The following is a 23,098-nucleotide window of genomic DNA, read 5'->3' on the forward strand; positions in this document are numbered from 1 at the left end:
TTTTGAGACAATTGATATACATTGTAAACAATGAGTGGAGAATCATACAAATTCAAACACTTTGTAGTATTTTTTATAAGGGGGTAAATTTAGGATGGACATCTAGTAATTTTTTTTTTTTCAATTGTGTTCAAAGTAACTTGTTACTAGTTACCTCATCTAGTTACTTGATATCTAGTAATTTCAATTTGTTATATATATAAATATAATAATCGTTGTTACTAGTTATCTAATCTATTAACAAGTAAAAAATGCGAAATGAATCCAAAATATTAAAGAAAAAATAAAACAATTATCATGATATTTGAAAAAAAAATTACAAACTATGAATATATTATAACATGATATTATTTTGTACTTTTTAACAAAGTGAGAATGTTACTAAAATACAAAAGAAAATAACATATACCAATGCATGAAAAACTTTTTTTTTCTATTAGTGTATTGAAAATCTATGTTTTTTTTTTCATTTTTCTAATATCATCTTCACTTTAACAAAATGATGATATATATACATGCTACTCTTAATCAAATAATGTAAAGTATTTATTATTAATTATATAATATATTGACTTATTAAATAATAATCAATTTTATATATTAATATGCTCAATTAATGACATGAATAATATTTTGAGGGAAAAATGCACAAACGCGCCACACACGGTGCCCTGGGCCCACACGCTCTTCTGGCAGAATCTCTATCTTACTTTCGGTTTTTAACGTAATAGATGATGACTGATGGGGACGACGCCACGACTCACGGCAATCAATGATGATGATGCATAGGCCTCACGATTGACCCACCCAACTCCGTGTTTTACAAAGGCCGGTCCAAAGGGATCCCAATGAGTACGTTCTACTTATCTGCTCTCTTGATCTATTCCGCGGCAACACAAGGTGCATTTCGTGCCTTTGCAGTTGATATGTATGTTCAAGGTCAAAAATAGGAATCCACTTTGGGGGGTCAACCTTTCCCTCCATCTGATGTGATTATATGGCTTCTTTTATTTCAATTTTTCTTATGCACATATTAAGATACAGTATCAATAATTTCTAAAATAATTATTATTAATTGTACAATAAAAATAATTAATTGTAAAAAATTAAATATTCAGTAAAATTTATTTTCATTTAAAAGTAGTTGTATGTATTTAATACATCTTATTATTAAATTATTGTAAGAATACAAAATTGAAACGAACATAATATTAAATAAATTTTATTTATACGTTTATACATATATGTAAAATATTTATATGTAAAATAATAATTGTCTACTAAAATAAATATTTTTTATAAATTTTAGTTTTAATTTTTTTATCTTAGTGTTATTGGTAATAATATTATTCTCTTTAAATTCCTTGATTTTATTTTTTAATTGAGTAAGGATAATTTTAAATTTTTATAATACATGTGAGAATATATGTAGGATTGTAATAAGTGTAAAACTAATTCTCATAATCAGAATTTAAAAAGTTACTCTTTTCATGTTTTTCAAAATCTACTATAAGATAGGATGATTTTAGCAAAAATGATTTTTATGAAATTTAACAAACACCCAAATTATTTTTTAACTTTTAAAAATTGCTTTTGAACCTCTTAAAAACAATCACGAATGGACCCTAAATTTATAAGAGTCATGATACAGCTACAAACTCTTGTATAAATTTATTTTATACAAACTGATGTGTTATTTATTCATTGGTTGAATGAAAATATAAAATAATATAAATAAATCATGTAGGCTAAGAGATATTTAATTCAACCAATGAATTAAAGCCATATTCATTTGTACAAAATAAACTTATACAAAAATTTATGGATATATCATTATTCAATTTATAATGCTCTCTACATTATGAAGAAGTTGTGGAGCCATTCATCATAATTGACAAGTTTATCTGTTCCCAGCCCCACGTAAGATAGAATGTAAAAAAAATGTCAATTCTCTTTTAGGGATAGATTAAATATGAGATGACTTTTCACCAAAAAGAGAACAAAAAGTTACGAATTGTTCTTGGCAGCTTCAGAGTTAGAGGATAAAGATCTAAACTAAGTAAATTCAATTTTTCCGAGGTGATCAAATTCTCTAGATTCCCTCATTTGAAAAAACACTGAAAAGGTTTAATTCTGAAACTAAAATGGGATCTTCATTTGATTTTTACCTTACAAAATTGGGGACTTCCACCAGATAATTTATTGTTCTCATATTTAACTTGTGTTGTTGTATTAGAAATTTGGCTTAGGCAACATTAATCATTAAGTCAATACAAAACGCCCGTTGTTTAATCTTCATAAAATAATTAGGAAACAGATTAAAACCTGATCCGCTGGCTCTTGGCCAGGCTGTGGCCTTCAAAATGGACCAATTCCCTTGATAAACGACAATGCAACAGGCCAATAAAGAATAAAATTGTATTCAAGTTTGATCTGTTTGACACCTAGAGCATCATTTTCAAACATATCCAATTCACAATAAGCCCAGCTTCCGATCTCTCCTTCAACCTTTATTTTTCCAAGCAAGTCTATTGCCACACACAAAATTAACAGAAGTGATGAAAATCCAGTGATTGATTTCTGCAACGTTAGCATTATACTTTTTTTTTTTTGTCGAAACCATGAAGGTGGTCCTGAGTAGATCCCAACTGTGGGAGACACCTTTAAGCCTGTACCACAACTCATATTAATCTATATTCGCACCGGATCGGTCCGTAAGATATAAAGTGTTGGTCAAAATAGTGACTTCATACGAGAGTGGGACTTAAACCCCTGACCTCTCTTAAAGAGTGAGAATGTCGATCTTAAGAAGTGAGAGTACCGAACCACTCACACCAACCAACGTTAGCATTATACATGAGCAAAGAGGTTTACAGCTAGCATTATACTTATTAACAAATAATTTTAATAAGAGACGAATCAAAGGAGTAATCTAATAATGATTAATTTAAAAATCAATGTTGAAAAAAAAAAGGAAAACAAAACAAAAACAACAAAGTCCTATGACGTATGGTTTCGTTGAACTTATTTAACTGCAAAATACTCGAGAGTCGGTTGTGCTATTAGATCGACGCCACTTTTCATAACTAAAAATAGTTTGATATTCGGCGACAACAATCTAAATTTAGTACCCATGTTACTAGTCACTCCCTTTAAACACTTGGAAGTTAGTGAGAAGGCAGACAAACAAGAGTTGGAACATAAAATTACTTAAAGGCCACAAGGTAGTTGTTGCCCGTTCTAATCCTTTACATAACTGAACCTGCAGGTCACTTTACAGGGTGTTGACACATGTAATGTTTCAGAATTTTCTGGAGGAATATTCTTTCTAGGAGCTTATCAAAAATGTCAATCCGTCTCAATAAATTATGGGATGGGGTGTGTGTGAATTTGAAATGAATTGACAAACACAAGCAGCCTACTGGTCCCACGGCATGTGCAAATTAACACTAATTTTATAATTTCCATAACTAATGGCGGGCTCAAAGAAAGGACCATGAGGTATGTTCTTGCACAATGACAAAAAATCCAGACTTCTTCCTATTTTAATGTAAGACTGGATGGATTCTCTTCAATGATTTATGGTGATCAAACGGACATTTGACACTAATTTTATCTTATTAAATGAAGGTAACCTTCCAAGTCCTAATTGTCTCGCGCTTGCCTAAGTGACTTTTTTTTTTCAAATTTTAATTTATTAGAAGGGTTTCTGACATATTTTCAAAAAAATTTCAAAATTTAATAACTTAAATCTTATTAAACGAATGTAACCTCCCAAGTCCCCATTGTCTCGCGCTTGCCTAAGTGACCATTTTTTTTTTCAAAATTTAATTTATTAGAAGATTGCTGATATCTTTTCAAAAAAAATTTCAAAATTTAATAACCTAAATCTTATTAAACGAAGGTAACCTTCCAAGCCCCAATTGTCTCACGCTTGCATAAGTGACGTTTTTCTTTTCAAAATTTAATTTATTAGAAGGGTTTCTAACTAGAAGTAGCTTAGGAAAGCTACAATTCCTCTATAACACAATTATTCAAAACCAAGACCGTGATGCCAACAGCCAAGCAACTACTGCGTATATAATCCCCAAGAAATATGTGAACTAGGGAACCCCTTTTTATGCTCAAAAGACGTGTAAAATGGATAATTGACAAAACAACTAGAAGGTTGAGGAGAGAAACAGCCAAAAGGTAATACGAGAAAGCATTGAAAAACATAAAAAAAAAAATACCTGCTAGATGTTTTGAACATAAATCTAATATGTCTAAGAAAATTAAGTGTGTCCAATTTGCATTTATTTGATAAAATACATATTTCAGGATCACTAAGTCTAGTTCAAGGGGGGAAAGAAATGACAATGTTTCCCAACATTTCAACAACTTATTACGGCTTTTATAATCTATATAAGAAGCTTTGAATTTTTGTCTTGCATTAGCCTTGAGAAATATTTCTCATAAAGCACATTAATCATCAAAGTTTCATAGTCATCAAAGTGGATTATTAGACTTCAATCAGCATTCCTTTTCCTTGCCAAAATTGAAAAAAATAATTTCTTCAAGCTATTGATTTGCTCAGGAACCAAGATAAAGTGGGGGGGGGGGGGGGGGGGGGGAATTACAAACAGATCTTGACATTTTGGCATTCCTCATGTGCCAGTGCCACGTCATTTCATGGAACCCTCTGTCAGTCTTCAGAGAGATCCAATGATTGAGATTGCACGATAAAAAGTAAACTTTAGCCCCAAAACTTTCAATTCTACCGGTAATGGAAATATCCAGAGTTACATCCAGTCTCTAGACACAGTGGACCTGGACTCTAGTGCAGAAATGGTAGAGAAACCGACAATCCATGATAATTAACTAAACTTATAATAGTCTCCATCAAAACCGACTCAGGTTAAGTCCTGCAGGCTTTTGCCTTGTTTTCAAGAAATTAACACGAACTCAAAATAAAAAGAAAAAACCATGAAACAAACAGAAAGTAGGTAAGAAAATAACTAATTTTCAGCTCACCATCCACAATTCAACTCTACCCTTGCTGTATCTTTCTCCTATCAAGTCTTCTTCCTACCTCAACCAACATTTTATTCTTGTCTTTCCCTGCATCTAGGCTATTCACAATATGTATGAGCTCTGTAACACATCTCTAACCTCCAGAAAAGCAATTGTCTGTTTAATCTTTTCTTTTTACACCATGGTAGCCTCTTGCTTATTTAAACTCAAAAATTTGGTTTTCACATACAACCTTTAATGACTAATGCTAACATGGGTTATTGATATTTAATGATATACATGTGCAAGAGGCAAATACTGTCTCTAAACTCAGAACTTAACAAATTCAGGACCGTGTTGATTGTAAAAAGACAATATTACTCCCAATATTTATCCTTTGGAATCTTTAACATTTTTCGTAGATGAATGTTTATTTGTAATATTAAAAAAAAAAAAGATATCAATAAATATAACATCCCTTAAAGAAACACTGTGTTATGACAATTACAGTGAGCAACGCACTTGATCAAAGAAAGGATCCATTGGAAAATATTTCAAGCTGTACCTTCTATGCCAGTTGACTGAAATCAATCATTTTCCAGTTCAGATGGAAGGAGATTAGAGGATTGAGATCAACTACCGTCGCTTCAGAGGTTGCTGTAGAACAAAAGAATTGGTCAAATAACTAAATGCCTTTTCAATGGGTAAATCTCATTATTCTTATATCGGCAGCAGACTGTCAACTGATAAAATCTGTGAGAAATAAAATGAGATTGAGAATGGAGAAAAAAGAAAGTGTGAGCCCATACTTTTTGTGCATTATTAGGCAATTGTCGCTGTCTAGTTACGTGTGACTGTCTATCAGATACACTATCTAAATCCACCAGCAGTACTGGATTATCATGCTTATAGAAAGCCTGTAGGGCTCTCACAACAAATGGACGAACTACATTCACTTCCATTGCAGACAGATGGGCAATCTGAAATACCATATTAGACATTTTAGAAGCAAGGTAACCAAAAAGAAAACAAATATAAATGCAGTTCAACAGTCCATGCTATAAATAATGGACACATGATTCACATAAATGTTTCATGATTTGCAACCCAGGGGAAATTTATGCAAGTATTTTGATAATTTCTCACTGACAATGTCTTGATAATCATCAAAATAATTATTGAAGATGCGCTAAACATAACAACCCTGACATCTACTCCAGTCTATCAATTGGCTTGATGCTAATCTTCAGAGTAAAGCTGGCTCCACAAGATCATAAACATAACAAGGGAAGTTTTAATAATTTACACATTATCTCTGCTGTATAATTCCTCTCCATGGGGGAAAAAGTGCATTGAGTTTTATTTTGACAAGCGAAATGGGAGAAGTGCGATTCTTCAAGTTTCATAAAGAGGATTTCTTCTTGCTCTCCCCCAAGTTTCAAACACAAAACTTGTCCCTTCATGCTCTTCAGCCTTTTTTTTCAGCATTAAAAAATTCAAATTGTTTGCTTCTTTTTTACATATATTCATTTTTGTCATATCTCTTAAATGATGATCAAAATAAATTCTATAAGGCTGCAAAATGGCAAATTGTAGTGATCACAATCAACAGATTCAGGACAAGAGATAAAAAACCTACCTTCACTGCAGATGTAGCACTAAATTTCTCTAAGTTCGTCTCAATTTTATGCAGTCGTACATCCCTGATGTCCTCAATAAGGGACCTCACCTAGGGGAAAAAGACTAAGGTTAACATCCTTGGAAAAACTGAAATGCTTTATCAAACAAGGTTTAAGACCTTCAAACTCACCATATAAATATCAGGAATGTCATCACGTGCACTACCACCCACAAAAATTACAGTCGTCATTAATATGGTCACATTTGAAAGCATTCAACCAATCAAACAAACAAACAAACAAAATAACTAATGCTCACTGGTCAAAAAGAAGTCTAGAGATCTCGATGTAATGGAAAGGCACAGCCTGAAATGTCCCTCGATCTTCTCTTTCTCCTTCCAAAACCTTTGTTAAATTTTCTAGACCACATGGAAAAAAAAATATGACAACAAATGAGAAACAATACATCTGAAGCTGAACATATTTCCTTTTCTTACTTTTGGCCCCAGATTATAAGACACCAGAAAATGCCAAATAAAAAAATTAAATCGAATAAACACAAAATAAACTCAAATTAAAATGCTCACCAATTGACATCCATTGAGGTGGCCGAATTGTGCATTTCCCTCTCTTCTTCAACGCGGCCGCAAGCCACAATGGCACTTTGACCGGTATTTGGGGGTAAAAGGGATCAAAATCACCCTGCAAACTCAACAAACAATTCATTTCAATATTAACAAGAACAGCGTGTTAAGCTCAACTCCAACAAGATGGTAAATTCGGGAAATACACAGATAAAATTTAGAGGATCCATTCTCATATTCGGCACAATCTCCACCAATTCATCTTCCGCCATAAACTCAACCTGATTAGAAAAAAAAAAATCCAAAACCAATTACATCAAAACTTCTAAACTAAGGCCAAAATTTTATTTTAAAAAAATGTAAATTAGTGAAGCAATAGAAACCTCTGGTGGAGAAAACAGAGAGACGTGAGGATCAGATTGGCCGGCCATTTTTGTAAATAAAATTAGATCTGAGGTTTTCAAATTTGCGAGAGAGTTCAGAAAAATCGAAATGAATTGATGAAGAGTGAATGGGTTTGATTTGAGTGAGGATTTCGAATTGTGTGAAATTTGAGTGAAACCCTACTTTGTGTTTATGGTGGCGGGAAATGATGTCGGGGAAGGGTTTGGACATGAGATAGACTTTTTTGGTTTCCCTTTTTACCCTTCAGGCGGTAAAGATGATTTTAAAGTTAGCGGCGTTATAAAATAAATAAATAATAAAATTTTATATTGGCTATTATTTATCCTTTTTTCGTAATTTATATTAAAACAATATAAATTAAAGAGTGGGTGTTCTAATAATTTCCTGAAAAACAAATCCATACTACAAAAAGTTAAAACCCTAATGAGCTACGGGAAAGCTTCTCCACCGCCGCTGGCGAGCGACCGTTTCACCAAAAAGACAAAGTTTAGGGCTGAAGGGGCTGATGGAGATAACCCTAAGCCCTTATCCTACCGTGATATTGCCATGGAGGCGAATGGGGGTTCTGCAAATATGGGGTTTGGCATGAGGGACGAGTGGGAACTGGAAGAGGAGGATGTCTGTTGCAAGGAGGACGAATCTATGCCCTATATTGCTTTCTCACAAAGGGTTCACGATCGACTAGCAAAACCTTGGGCGAACTCAGTTGTCGTTAAAACTCTTGGACGAAACTTGGGATATAGAGTTATCAGTGAGCGTTTGAAGAGACTCTGGAGTTCTACAATGGGTTTCTCCATCATTGACTTAGCTAATGATTACTACTTGGTCCGTTTTCAGAACGAGGGAGATGTGGAATATGCTCTTACTGAGGGGCCTTGGACCATCATGGGGCATTATCTTTTTGTTCAGCAATGGACGCCGGAGTTTGATGCTACCACGAATAGAGTTGATCGGATTGTGGCTTGGATTCGTTTGTCTGGCATGAATATTCACTTTTATCATAAAACTATTATTCGGCGGTTAGGGCAAATTGTTGGCCCGGTCATCAAGATAGACTATCTCACTGCCGCAGCCCAAAGGGGAAAATTCGCTCGCATTGCGGTTCAACTAGACCTTGACAAGCCGCTGGTTTCTCAATTTAATTTTGAGGGAAGAATCCAAAAGGTGGAGTATGAAAATCTGCCCATGATTTGTTTTTGTTGTGGCAAGTTTGGCCATTATCAAGATGCTTGCCCTGACGGTGGTACCACGCATGTGGAAGCGGCACAGCCAACTTCTTGTCCTGTTGCTGCAAACCAGAATATTGTGGTGGAGGAGGGTTCTAACCAAAATGAGTCTAAGTTTGGATCGTGGATGGTGGTAACCCGTAAACCTCGCCCTCGTAGATCTACAGAAAGGGTTTCTTCTAAGGTCTGGGTTCAGGATCAACAGGGGCTGAATGTTCGTGTGTCGCGGTTTGATGTTTTAGGCAAAGTGATGGATGACGAAAGTGTACCACAAAATCAGGACAACACTTCGGTAGTCCATCAGGAAATCCTGGAGCCAACAGTAGAAAACCCCAACACATTAGCCCCAAAATCCAGGAGCATGAAAAAGAAACAAGTGAGTCACTTTATGCGGAAATATCCTACCAAGAAAATTTCAGTTTCGGCAAACAACTCCATAGCTGAAAATATCAACCCAAACAATCACAGCCGTGACCAGACTTTCCAACCACATAAGCCTACCCTAGCCATGCAAGGCATGCACGCACATCTCAAGGTTCTTACAACATCTGAACCAAGTGCCACCTCCGATGTTCCCTGTAGCTCCATGCATGGCATGCATGCCCATCCCAACACACTGGCTGCTTCTCCGATGCCTGTTCATGTAACCCTTAACCCGTTAAACCACAGTGCAGTTTCTTTCCCCAACCTTCAGCTACAATTTCCTCATCCTCGGTCTCATCATGAACACTTGCCTGAGGGAGTTTTGGCCCTAAATTTGGATAAAGAGCCTCCCGATGAGGATGGAATGGAGAGCCCTAATTTCCGGGGGGGAGATTTTAGGGAGCTTGATTCAGATGTTGCGGGTAGGATTTTGCCTTCAACTGATGACGATAATTCAGGGGTTCCTGACACCTTCATGGATGATGAAGCTGAAGCCATAGGGCTGTCTTAGTTTCGCCCCCGTTCCCCTTTTAAAATATTTTTGTTATGTGTATTACAACTATGTTTTGGAATGCTCAAGGTGCTGCCTCACCGTCCTTTCGTCGTTCTTTCTCTGCTGTGGTTACCAATTACAAGCCCATAATGGTGGTGTTAATGGAGCCTCGCATCAGTGGGTCCAAGGCGGATAACTTCATCAAGAATAGTGGTTTTGACAAGTCTCACCGAGTGGAAGCTGAGGGTTTTTCGGGCGGCATTTGGATCCTTTGGAAAAATTTATTTGATGTTGAGATAGTGGAGAATCATACTCAATTCATTCACCTCAAGATTTCAAGGAACAATAATCTTCTAACTTGGATGACGGCAATCTACGCTAGTCCTAATCCTAGCATTAGGCGACATCTTTGGAATGAGTTGGCAAAGATTGCTTTGACTGTCCAGGGCCCTTGGCTGTTAGGTGGAGATTTTAATACTATTCTGTATAATTCTGAGAAGAAAGGAGGATCTCCGATGGGCGCAGGAGTGTGCAGACTTTTTCAGTCTTGGTTTCATAGTCACGGCATGCATGACCTTCCTTTTCATGGGCCACGTTTTACTTGGTCTCGCGGCAATCTTTTCAAACGTCTTGATAGAGTGATTTGCAATGGAGATTGGGCTCAGACTTATGCTGCCTCTACTGTCCTTCACCTTCCAAAGTTTATTTCTGATCATCGGCCTCTTCTAGTGAAAGAGAATATTAATCCTCCGAGAAATTTAAATTCTAGGCCGTTTCGTTTTCAGGCGGCTTGGCTCACGAATGATGGTTTCAAGGATTTTGTGGCCACTTCATGGGATCGGAACGTCACCTATATGGAGGCGGCAAATCTTTTTCGGCTTAAAGTCATGGATTGGAATAGGCAGCAATTTGGGAATATTTTTTGGCGGAAACGACGATTAATGGCTCGGCTGGGGGGAATTCAGCGGGCCTTGGAGAAGTATAGTTCTCAAGGGCTCCTTGAGCTTGAATTAAAGTTGAGAACCGAGCTTGAAGAAGTGCTTACTCAGGAAGAAATTTTCTGGCTTCAAAAGTCGCGCAAAGATTGGCTCCTTTTAGGTGATCGTAACACTTCCTACTACCATCAGAAAACTTTATCTAGAAGGCGTCGGAATCATATTACAGCCATTAAAAATAATGCGGGCACTTGGATTTATGATAAAGAGGAAATTACGCAGCATGTGATTCAGTTCTATTCATCCCTGTATTCTTGCGACTCGCCAAATTTCCGGGCATATCCGCATCCGAACTCTTTTCCTATTATTAATGATGAGGAGCTTCAATATCTTCAGGGGAATGTGGATGATGATGAAATTAAAAGAACCATCCTTGGCATGCACCCTCTCAAGGCCCCGGGTCCGGATGGCCTCCATGCCATTTTCTATCAAACACAGTGGGATACGGTTGGCCCATCTCTTTGCTGCTTAGTGAAAGATGTTTTTAAGCATAAACGTTTGCCGGGGGATCTAAATACTACATTGCTTGCGCTTATTCCAAAGATTGAGAATCCCTCTTCTTTGAAGTTGTACCGTCCCATCTCTCTCTGCAATGTAGCGTACAAGACCATTACCAAGATTATTGCCAATCGGCTCCAATCGATTTTACCTCATCTGATTGGCCCCCACCAAACTAGCTTTGTTCCCGGTCGTCACATAACGGAAAATATTGTGATCGCTCAAGAAGTCATCCATTCCATGAGGAAAAAGACTGGTGCTAAAGGTTTTATGGCGATCAAGGTTGATCTTGAGAAGGCGTATGATCGCCTTAGTTGGGAATTTATCAATGATACTTTGTGCGAAGCTCAAATTCCCCCCGATCTCATTCAGACTATTATGGCTTGTATTACCTCAGTCAAAATGCGGGTTTTGTGGAATGGGGAAGTGACGGATGAATTCGTTCCTTCCCGTGGAATTCGCCAGGGTGATCCGTTGTCTCCTTATCTTTTTGTTCTCTGCATCGAACGCTTGAGCCATGGGATTCATAATGCCGTGACTGCTGATAAGTGGAAACCGATTCATTTGGCTCGCAATGGTATCCCTCTCTCTCATCTTTTCTTTGCGGATGATCTCCTGTTGTTGGCTGAAGCTTCTATTGAGCAAGCTCGTATTCTATCGGCAGTCTTGGATGCTTATTGTTACAGTTCAGAAGCTAAGGTTAATGTTAACAAGACTATGTTATACTTTTCCAAGAATGTAAGGGGTATAGATGTGGCCAGGATCTCGGGTATTCTTGGTTATTCTGTCACGCAGGATCTTGGGAAGTATCTTGGGGTCCCTCTCCACCACTCACGGGTCACCAATAAAATGTTCCAGGATATTATTGATAAAGTTGAAAAGCGGCTCTCTGGCTGGAACGCTTCCCATTTGTCTCTGGCTGGCCGCATTACTCTGGCTCAGTCGGTCCTTCAGGCTATTCCCATTTACGTCATGCAAACTGTTTCTATTCCGGCTGGTATCAGAGAGAAGATTGATAGGGCATGCAGGCGCTTTATTTGGAGTGGCTCTTCACCTAATCAAAGCCTTAGCATGATCAGCTGGAAGGATATTTGTAAGCCAAAGTCAGCCGGGGGGTTGGGGTTCAAATCCTTGGCTATCATGAACCGAGCCCTTCATATGAAACTTGCTTGGGGTCTCCTCTCTTCCCCAAACAGCTTCTGGGTTCAGGTCCTTGTCTCTAAATATGGGGTTGACATTCGCAATCCGCCTCTTTTGCTTCCAACGCGCTATGGTTCTCACTTGTGGAAGTCTATCGGAAATGTGTGGAGTGATGTTTTGGCAAGCCGACGCTGGTGCTTGGGAGATGGTAAATCCGTTTGGTTTTGGTGGGATCTTTGGGTGACTAAGGATGTCCCTCTTGCGGCTTATACAACCAATAATCTTCCTAGCAATATCTTAAACGGTAAAGTGGCTGATTTTGTTAAAGAAGATGGTTCCTGGCTCTGGGAGCGTTTTGAACAATTTCTTCCTGCTAATATCATTATTCAGATTGCGGCTTTTCATCCCCCATCCCCTGATAAGGGTACGGATTCTTTGTTTTGGACTCACTCCAAATCTGGGCGTTTCACTACTCACTCGGCCTACTTGGCCTTTTCGAATGATACTCCCATGCATGATGACAGGCTCTGGCGTACGGTTTGGAGTTGGAAGGGTCCCCAAAGTGTGAGGATCTTCTTATGGCAAGCATTTCACGATCGTCTGAAAACTAAGGCCGAATTAGTTCGTCGTCACATCCCGGTATCAACCTCCTGCGACCGGTGTGGGGCTGCGACTGAGGATGCTATGCATGTCTTGCGGGACTGTGCTTTGGTTAAGCGTTTCTGGCTCCTGATTCTCCCAGAAAATAAACGACAACAATTCTTCAATTGGCGGCTCCATGATTGGCTTCGTACGAACCTGGGAATGGTCGGAGGGCTAGGGAGTGTTTCTAATTGGGCCATCTTCTTTGGTATTGCTCTCTGGAGACTTTGGTTTTGGAGGAACCAATTCATCTTTAATCAAGTTTCTATGGATCCGAATACTGTTTTAATGGATGTTTTTATGCGCACTGCGGAAATGCATAAGATTCATTCTCATCCGCTTACCTCAGGACATACAAGAGTGATGAGATGGATTTCTTGGAAACCTCCAGATTGGCCTTGGTGCTCTCTGAACACGGATGGTGCCCATAACAGGGAGGGAATTTCTTCTGCTGGGGGATTGATTCGCGATCACATGGGTCGCTGGATAAGTGGTTTTGGGATGATGATAGGTTCCTGCTCTGTTACAGTAGCGGAGCTTTGGGGTTTGTATCAAGGGTTGCAGCTAGCCTGGAATTCTGGTATAAGAAAGCTTAAAGTGGAAATAGATAGTTGTTGTGTGCTGCAGTTGGTGACCAAGCCAACATTGGAAATCAATCACTATACTCCTCTGATTCGAGCTATCAAGGATTATCTAAAGATGGATTGGCAAGTTTCTGTTTCCCATATTTACAGAGAAGCTAACTTCGCAGCGGATTATATGGCGAGCCTAGCCTTCTCTATTCCTCTTGGTCTTACTATCTACCATACTCCCCCGTTGGGTGCTAGACCCTTTTTGTTTAAGGATGCTTATGGGGTTGCCCATTCTCGCTCGATTGTTCTTTAGCTCTGCCTAGAGCCCCTTTTTACCAAAAAAAAAAAGAGTGGGTGTTCTAAGCACATGCAAATGGGAAGGGGGTGTTCTACTTTCGAATGTGGGATTTTAAAGAGTGAAGTCAATAATTTACAACACCCCCCTTAAATTCATCACTTTCATTACATATAACTTTCAAGATAAGAAGTGATAGTGCATGTGCTTAAAACGGCCTCATTAAAACTTTATCAGTAAAATCTAGTAGGACAAAACTTGATCGAAAGAAAAAGAGTACAAAGCACATTTATCCAATATAATTGTAAAATTCTTCTCTTCAAAATATGTCCCCTTAGCAAAATGCTACCTCAAAAATCATATGTTAATTTAATTTGTTGAGTTAACACGTGCTAATATTGTGGATTAACTTCTCAAATATTAATGTGGGCAAAACTTAGTAAAAACATCAGCAAAATTACTAATAAATTACATTTGCTTAACATTAATTTTCTTATCTTGTTGCAACTCATGAGTGTAAAAGAACTTTGGGGGAGATATGCTTAGTTATATCCCCTTTGATATATCCTCCTCCAATTTGAGCAATATAAGCAGCATTTCCTCATATATAATGGTTGAAACATTTGTTGTAAAAGTCAAATTATAAGTGCTTTGAATATGATGGATAATAGTCTGTAATCAAACACACTTTGTACTTGCTTTATATAACACAAGGACCTCTAAGTGATTAGAGGAGGTGCAACGAAAGTATGCTTAGTCGATCGCCATAAAATTGTTGTGCTATTCTAAGTGAAAATATATCTTGCTTGTAGATGAGCTTTGTTGAGATTAGAGAGCGAACCTGAGTTTGCATAATCGATAAGACCGAAATTCTCTATTGGTCCACTTGAATAAGTTCATCATTTTGCAAAGATATCAAAAGATATGTTTAATGTCGTTCCAATGTCATCGTATTGGAATTGAGTGCCGATGAGCTGAATCTTGCCAACAAGTTACAAAGAATGTAATGTTTGGTTAAATGCATTGGGCTAGGTACAATAAAACACCAATTGCATTTAGATAGGGTACTTCTAGACCCAAGTATCTCTCCATCATCCTTTTTAGGATGGGAAAGATTCTATTTGGGATCGAGAGACAGAACAACTATAGGAGTGCTTAGCAACCTAATTTATAAGAAGATTTGTGTATTCATACACTTGGATACTTTTGAGGGTTTGGAATTTGGATGTCATTTTCATATAAAAATAAAAATAAAAATTGCAAGGTTTATACAAATATATAATTACTCCAGGTATTTGATCTTGTTAACTCGTCATTATAAGGAATTTTGCATTTGAAAAAGAAAAAAGAATGTCTTACAAAAAGAAATTTAAAATAATCTATGAGAATATTAAAAAAAAGTAAAATAAAATAAAGTGGTGTGAGTAGAGATGGCCAATGAGTTGTGCCATGTCGGCCCGACCCAACAAAGGAGGGCCTGCCTAATTTGTTTTGCTTAGGCCTAGCCCAGCACACGTGTTGTGCTCACTCATGTCATATCGTGGGCCATGTCATGTCGTGCCTAAGAAAAAAAAGCATGATTAGCTTTTTCTTTTTCTTAGGGGTGTAAAAAAAGCCCACCCGGACCGGACCCAGCCAATCCAGTCCGGGCAAAAGCCGGACCGCATGCACATAAAAACCGGACCCGGGTTTGAAATTCTCAAACCCGGACATTTCTGGGCCCGGGTCCGGGTTCAACACCAAAAACCCGAAACCCGGACCAGACCGGACCTGGTTTTTTAATAAATTAAAAATATATATATATATATAAATATATAATTATGAATTTATGATATGTTGGATGTTATTTAAATTTATTGTGTGATTATTGTGTTGTTGAATTTAATTTATTTATTTTATACATAGATTGAATGAGTTTAAGTTAGAAATTGGATGAATTTAGGTATTAGAAAGTAGATTGAAATAATTTTAATTTATCATTTGTGTAAAATTTGCATTGTTAGTGTGTTATATATTTGTATTTGACTATTTTCTTTTTTAAAGTTTGAGACTTAATGAGTTTATTTGATTATTTTCTTTTTTAAAATTTTCATTGTTAGAGAAATGAAAGAAAAAATTGAAGAAAAAAAATTGAAGTTATCCATGCGGGTTTTGAAAGCCCGGATCAAAACCCGGACCTGGAAAAATCGGGTTTTAACCCGGGTCCGGTCCCGGGCAACACCAAAACCCGAACCGGACCCGGATTTTGCCAAGCCTACTTTTTCTTCTTATTTTTTTAAAAGCACATGCCAAGTTGTTGGCGTATTTTTTTCAAGCTTATGTACTTTTTTGGGTTTATGTGTTTTTATTCAAATTTGATAAAATCAAAAATTCAAAACTCAAGTCCATATTCAATAATAATAAACTAATAATAGTAAGAGAATGTAATATTAATTATTAAGTTTAACCATATGGTATTAGAATTCCTTTTTAATACTTAACACCAACAACAAGAATAAATTTTTCTTAAGAGTTAATTTAATTTTTAACTCAAACTTACATAGAGTTATAGATTATAGTTTATAATAATATTAATACATATTTTTAAATCATGATATTTATAATTTTATTTATTAAAATCATAATATCAATTATTTTATTTAATAAATTATAAACATAAATTAATTATAGTAATTTTTTAACTAAGAATTAAATAAATTTAGAAATTTTGCACTAATAAAATATATTAAAAGATTCAATTTCAAATTATTTATAAAATTTTAAAACTTTAAGTTTATTTTTATTAAAAACCGAAACATGCTTATTGCAGGCTTTTTTTTTAGTGCTATTCTTTAATTAATCTCTAATCATGTTATGCTTTTGAAGTGTACGTGCCTAAAATTCTAAGCTCGACTTAGTCCACGTGCCTATCATAACGTGCCTCATGTTCTATCAAAACATACTCATATCGTACTGTATTATACGAACACATGTCATGTCCGTACCGTAGCACGTGCCGTTCGGCCCTGTCTCCATCTCAAAGTGTGAGTAATCGTATTGACTATTGTCGAGTATGAACTTGAGTAATGTTGCGATAGTAACTAAACGGACAGTTGCCATATCTTAAGGCCATCGGGGACTCTCCCTCTTTCTTCTCTGAAGAACAGAATGGGTGTTAAAAAGTGAGCCCTCGTGGCTCTTGTTGTCACCCGCATAAAGCTGGGTTTCTTATCTTCAAATTTCTTGTTTTTATTACCATTTATCTTTATTTTGCTGCCCTGTCTCAAGTTCAATCTCGGGGAGCTGTTTTTTTCTGCTCTATGGGTTTTCTTCAAAAGTATTGAAATAGCAAAGTCTTTCAGTCAACCTCAAATTAGGAGCTCTGTTTAGCCTGGGTGAGGGGCCTTTTCTGCTCCTAGCTGCGGAAGCCAAAAAATGGATACAGAAGAGTTGATCCGAAGATGTAAAGGAATCTCTTTGAATGGAGAAACAAGGGGAAAAGTGAACTTCAGAGGAAATATGAAGCTGAAGGGAGAAAAAATTGTTGCTGGTTGCTTACTGGGAAAGGTGCTACATAATAGAGAAGTAAACTTAGAAGGGTTAAGGTCAGCCATGTCTCAGGTGTGGAGAACAGTGAGAGAAGTAAGGATCGAGGAGCTGGGAGATAACATTTTCATGTTCAAGTTTGCAACTGAATCGGACAAGAAACGGATCTTAACAGGGGGTCCATGGCACTTCAATAGAGCTCTAATGGTTTTGATTGAACCAACTGGCCTGGGTGAGGTAACAAAGCAGTCCTTTTCTCATGCATCTTTTTGGGTTCAAATACATAATGTTCCCATTATGTGTATGAATGAGGAAACAATTAGAGAATTTGGGAAAGAAATTGGAAAGGTAGAGGAAGTGGGTACCAATGCCGAAGGAGAGTGCATAGGCAAGTATGCAAGGCTAAGAGTCTCGGTTGATGTAACAAAACCCCTAGTAAAGATTTTAAGTTTGGAACCAGAGGAGGATGAAAGAGTAGTGGAGATTGGAGACATGGAAAAAGAAAGTTGTGAGGCCGAACAAGGGGATGGAAAAAAGAAAGAAATCTTTATGCCGGTTCTATACGAAAAGCTGCCGGATTTTTGCTATGTATGTGGCCGTGTTGGGCATCAATTTAGGGAGTGTAACCAGTATAAAGGTCAAACTAGAGATGAGATGGCTTATGGACCATGGTTGAAAGCACTTACAAATGCAGAAAAACTAAAGTTGAATAAAGGGAAAGAACGATGGAAGATGGATGATGATAACCAAAGGCGTAATATGCAATCCAGCCAAAAGCTCAGGAAAACTCAGGGAGGGAGCTACAACTGGTGAACAAAAGCGGTGAAGAAGATAGCAAAGGTGGGTCAACCCGACACCAACCCGATTCAGATGCAGGCAGTCCAAAAGGGGTTGAGGTGGGTTCCTCAAAAGTGTCAGAAAAAAGTGGCCAAAAGCTGGTGTGCCCAGCTGCATCTGAACATGTAACAGAAGCATGGGGCAGTGCAGCAGAAATCAAAAATGCAAATGAGCGGGATTTCAGAGACGGAAATGCACCAAATAAAAATGAAAAAGAAAAAGAAAAGGAAAAAGAGTTTCAGTACTCTCAAGGAAGTCAGGCCCAAGTTAAGGAAAGCTCAAATGAACCTCATGCTGAATCAGGCCTAGGAGAAACTGCTAGAACTTACGCAACACAGAAAAAAATAAAAAAGCGTAAATGGAAGCTGCAAGCAAGAGCTATCGAGCGAACTCCAGTGAATGTTGAGAGAGTAAAAAATCTTAAAAGGTTTAATGGAGAATTTAACGGGGACAACCCAGAGGCAAAAAGGAGAAGGCAAAGCAGTGAGTTTCAAACTGAAAGCTGCGCGCTAGAAGCTAAGGGCAAGTGGGAACTGAAAATTCAGCAAACAAGAGAAGTGGAGATGACAATCACAAACATGGAGGAATTAACGGCGGAGGCTGGGTGCCAGCCCCGCCGACAGCTATGAGGATTATATCCTGGAATGCTCGGGGGATGGGGAATGACCGAGCATTCCGTGAAGCTCAAAAAATTCTCCAGTTGCACAGGCCATAGATTATGTTTCTCAGTGAAACAAAGCTGCTGTCTGGGCAAATGCAAGAAAAAGGTAAAACTTTAAAGTTTGAGAATTGTTTAGCTGTTAGTAGAGTTGGTTTGAGTGGTGGGCTGGCTTTGTTATGGAATTCGGAGGTTGTAGTGGATATTAAATCCTACAGTAGACACCATATAGATGTAGTGGTTCATGTTGATAATGGTAGCTACTAGAGATGTACAGGAATATATGGGCACCCTGAATCAGATCAAAAACAGAATACTTGGACATTGATGCGAAGGCTAGCTGGTCTATCCTCTCTGCCGTGGCTTTGTTTTGGAGACTTTAATGAGATTTTACACCTGAAGGAGAAGACTGGCAAGCAAGAAAGGAGTGTGCTTGCTGTAAATGAGTTTAGAGAGGCTGTAAAGTTCTGTGGGTTGATAGATTTAGGGAGCAAAGGCCGGCCTTTTACCTGGTCAAACAGGAGATTTGGAACTCACTTGGTAGAGGAAAGATTAAATAGGTTCTTTTGCTGTAAGATTTGGGGAAGTTTTTTTCAGGAACCAGCAGCTGAAACTCCGGAGACTTGGACTTCTGATCATAACCCAATTTTGTTTTCGGTAGAAGAGAAAGGAAAAGGCACAAAGCTCAGTAAACGAGTTTTCTCAAGAACTCACTATGAAGACATGTGGAGCCCATACGAGAAATGTAAAGAAATTGTGCTTTCTGAATGGCAGTGCAAGAGAATGTGGAAAGATACAGACCCTGTTTCTGTTTTTAAAAAAGCAGCTAAGGAGTCTTTGGCTGAGCTGAAACTCTGGAGTAAACAAGCCTTTGGAGGGAGAGAGAAGAAGCTAAAGAAGTTATTGGCTGAACTGAAAACCTATAAGGACAACAACAATCATTATAGTAGTGGCGATCAAGTAAAGCTCTTGGAAAGACAAATAGATGATTTGCTCTTGGATGAAGAAATCTATTGGAGACAGAGGTCTAGAGCAGTTTGGCTACAAGAAGGGGATAAAAACACCAAGTTTTTCCATTCCAAAGCTTCAGCTCAGAAAAGGAAAAATTGGATCAGTGGAATTGTTGATGAAAATAACAGATGGTCTGAGGAAGTAGAGGATATCGAGAGAATGTTCTGCGAATATTATCATAACCTCTTCACATCAACAAATCCCTCCCAGCAGCACCTGGAGCTAGCCCTCAGAAACATGCCTCGCAAAGTCACAGCAGAAATGAATTCCCATCTGGACCAGCTTTTCACAGAATCAGAAATTCTAGAAGCTCTGAGTCAGATGCATCCAACGAAAGCCCCTGGCCCAGATGGCCTCCCAGCGGTTTTTTTCCAGAAGCATTGGGCGTCAGTCAGCGAATGAGTGATAGCTACATGTCTGCACATCCTCAATGATGGAGGTAATATAGCTCCTCTGAACCATACCTTCATTTGCTTAATTCCCAAAATTGCGATGCCTAGGACAGTGATGGAGTATAGACTGATCAGTCTGTGTAATGTTATCTATAGGATCATTGCAAAAACTATAGCGAATAGGCTGAAGCTAATCCTAGATTTTGTAATTTCACCAACTCAAAGTGCCTTTGTACCAAATAGGCTCATAACCGATAATATAATTGTTGGGTATGAGTGTCTTCATAAGATTAGGCATAACAAGAATAAAAAGCATGGTCTAGTGGCTTTGAAATTAGACATAAGCAAAGCATATGATAGGGTGGAGTGGGAATTCTTAAGATGCACTTTGGTAAAGTTGGGTTTCTCTCACAAATGGGTAGAGCTGGTCATGAGATGTATTTCTACAACATCTTTCTCTGTGCTAATCAATGAGGTAGCAAAAGGCCTTATCCAGCCTCAAAGAGGCTTAAGACAAGGCTGCCCTCTCTCGCCATATTTGTTCATCATCTGTGCTGAGGTCTTCACAAATCTTTGCACCAAGCTGAATCAAATCAGCTGATTCATGGTTTAAAATTCAGCGGGAACTTGTCTATTACTCACCTTCTATTTGCAGATGATAGCTTGGTTTTCACAAGAGCCACTAAAGAGGATTGTACGAATCTGAAGCAGCTTTTTGATTGCTATGCTGCTGCCTCAGGGCAAATCTTTAATTTTGAAAAGTCCTCCATGTTCTTCAGTGAAAATGCCAAGGAAGGGCAGATAACGACAATTAAGGATATCTTTCAGCTTCAGGTGGTCTCAAGACATGAAAAGTATCTAGGACTTCCATCAATGGTGGGGAGGAAAAAAACCAGCTTCTTCAACGAAATCAAGCTTAGAATTATAAACAAAATCTCCAATTGGCAAGCAAATTTTTTCTCAAGTGGAGGGAAGGAGATTCTTATAAAAGCAGTAGCTCAAGCAGTGCCTGCCTATGCCATGAGCGTTTTTAAGCTCCCCCTAGGTCTATGTGAGGATATGCAGAGGGCCATTGCTGGTTTTTGGTGGGGAAAAAAAAGGGAGAAAAGATCTATTCACTGGTCCAAGTGGGAAAGATTGTGTCAAGCTAAAAAGAGAGGGGGATTGGGCTTCCGAGATTTGTCCAGTTTTAACCAAGCGCTAGTAGCAAAGCAGAGCTGGAGGATCATCCAAGCACCAGAATCGCTTGTAGCTAGGGTGATGAAGGAAAAATATTTCAGGCATTCAGGTCTTATGGAAGCTCAAACTGGTTCAAACCCCTCTTATATATGGAGGAGCATATTGTGGGGAAGAGAGGTTATTCACAAGGGCCTTAGATGGAGAATTGGAGATGGAAAGCTGGTGAAAGTGTACCAAAGTGGCTGGTTACCAAGACCAGAAATGTTCAAACCAATATCACCTCCAAGCCTTCCCCTGGATACAACCGTATCAGTTTTGATTGATGAAGATCATTGCTGGAGAGATGATGTAATAAGACAACATTTCCATCAAGAAGATGCTGCACAAATCCTAAAAATCCCTCTGCCAAGACAACTAAGTCCAGACCAAGTTTTGTGGCATTATGACAAGAAGGGTAATTACTCAGTCAAGAGTGGTTATCAACTAGCTTTACAAATGAAGTTCCCAAACAGGCCTAGCAGCTCAAAGGAAGACAAAAATTCATGGAACTCAATTTGGTATCTGCAAATTCCGGAGAAAGTGAAGATTTTTATATGGAGGGCAACAAATGACTTGCTACCCACATCAGAGAATTTATGGAAGAGAAGGATTTTACAAACCCCCTGGTGTCAGAGATGCAGGAGTCATAGAGAGACTATCTTTCACTCGTTGTTTGACTGTAAAGCCTCGCGAAAAATTTGGAAGCTTACAACCTTTGAAGAGGAAGTGAAAGCCCTGAAGTGTAAGGATGTCCTAAGCTTGTTGTTGGCTTTGGCTGATCGAAAAAGCAAGACTGAAATGGAGCTGATAATTGCTGTGTGTTGGAGTATATGGCACTCGAGAAATCTTTTTATTTTCCAGAACAAAAAGGAAGACTTCCAACTATCTGTAGCTGGAGCTGAAGCAATAGTTCAGTCCTATAAAAGAATCCAAATGCCACAATTACAAGCATTTTCAAATCAAGATTTGGTATCCCATAAGCATTGGAAGTGCCCCCCTGCAGGTTGGTTCAAGGTGAATGTTGATGCTGCTATAAAGCTAGAAAATCAGAGAGTGGGGTTGGGCATTGTAATTAGAAATTCAGAGGGCAAGTTCATCACAGCAGCCATAAAGCCATCAAAATGGCTTGACAGAGTGGATTATGCAGAAGCCGAAGCAACAAGATTCGGGCTGGAAGTAGCTGAAAGTGCAGGGTGTCTACCCTTGATTGTTGAGACAGATTCAAAGGAAGTCACAGATTTAGTTTCAGCTAGAAAAAGCACAAAAGCTGAGATTTTTTGGATTGTTTCTGAGGTTCAAGATACGATGAAAAGGCTAAAGCATGTCAAGATACATCACTCACCAAGAACTTGTAATGGTTTTGCTCACACACTTACTAAGCTAGCTTTAGACTACACTGATTGTGTAATTTGGGAGGACAATCTTCCAAACCATCTTTTGTATTTATTCACTGAGTTGAATGATTGAAAGTTATACTTTCATTTCAAAAAAAAAAAAAAAAACTAAACGCACGACTCACGAGTGGCACAAATGAAAGCAAACAGAGATAAGCGAGCCCATCACGTGATCTTTC

The 23,098-nt window shown here is 38.0% G+C and overlaps 1 protein-coding gene across 1 annotated transcript; it reads right to left on the bottom strand.

Annotated features, from left to right (window-relative positions):
- Positions 1–5,592: 5,592 nt before the first annotated feature.
- Positions 5,593–7,821, bottom strand: LOC18044286 (DNA replication complex GINS protein PSF2). Its single transcript, XM_024186511.1, has 8 exons — positions 7,579–7,821; positions 7,402–7,476; positions 7,199–7,313; positions 6,931–7,030; positions 6,803–6,833; positions 6,632–6,721; positions 5,802–5,972; positions 5,593–5,649 (listed from the first exon to the last, which is right to left on the bottom strand). The coding sequence occupies exons 1-8, from the start codon at positions 7,624–7,626 to the stop codon at positions 5,629–5,631; spliced, it is 651 nt and encodes a 216-aa protein (XP_024042279.1). The 5' UTR covers positions 7,627–7,821; the 3' UTR covers positions 5,593–5,628.
- Between the last annotated feature and the right edge of the window lie 15,277 nt (positions 7,822–23,098).

The sequence above is a fragment of the Citrus clementina genome, unplaced genomic scaffold, assembly GCF_000493195.1.
Source record: "Citrus clementina cultivar Clemenules unplaced genomic scaffold, Citrus_clementina_v1.0 scaffold_4, whole genome shotgun sequence".
Classification (NCBI taxonomy): Eukaryota; Viridiplantae; Streptophyta; class Magnoliopsida; order Sapindales; family Rutaceae; genus Citrus; species Citrus x clementina.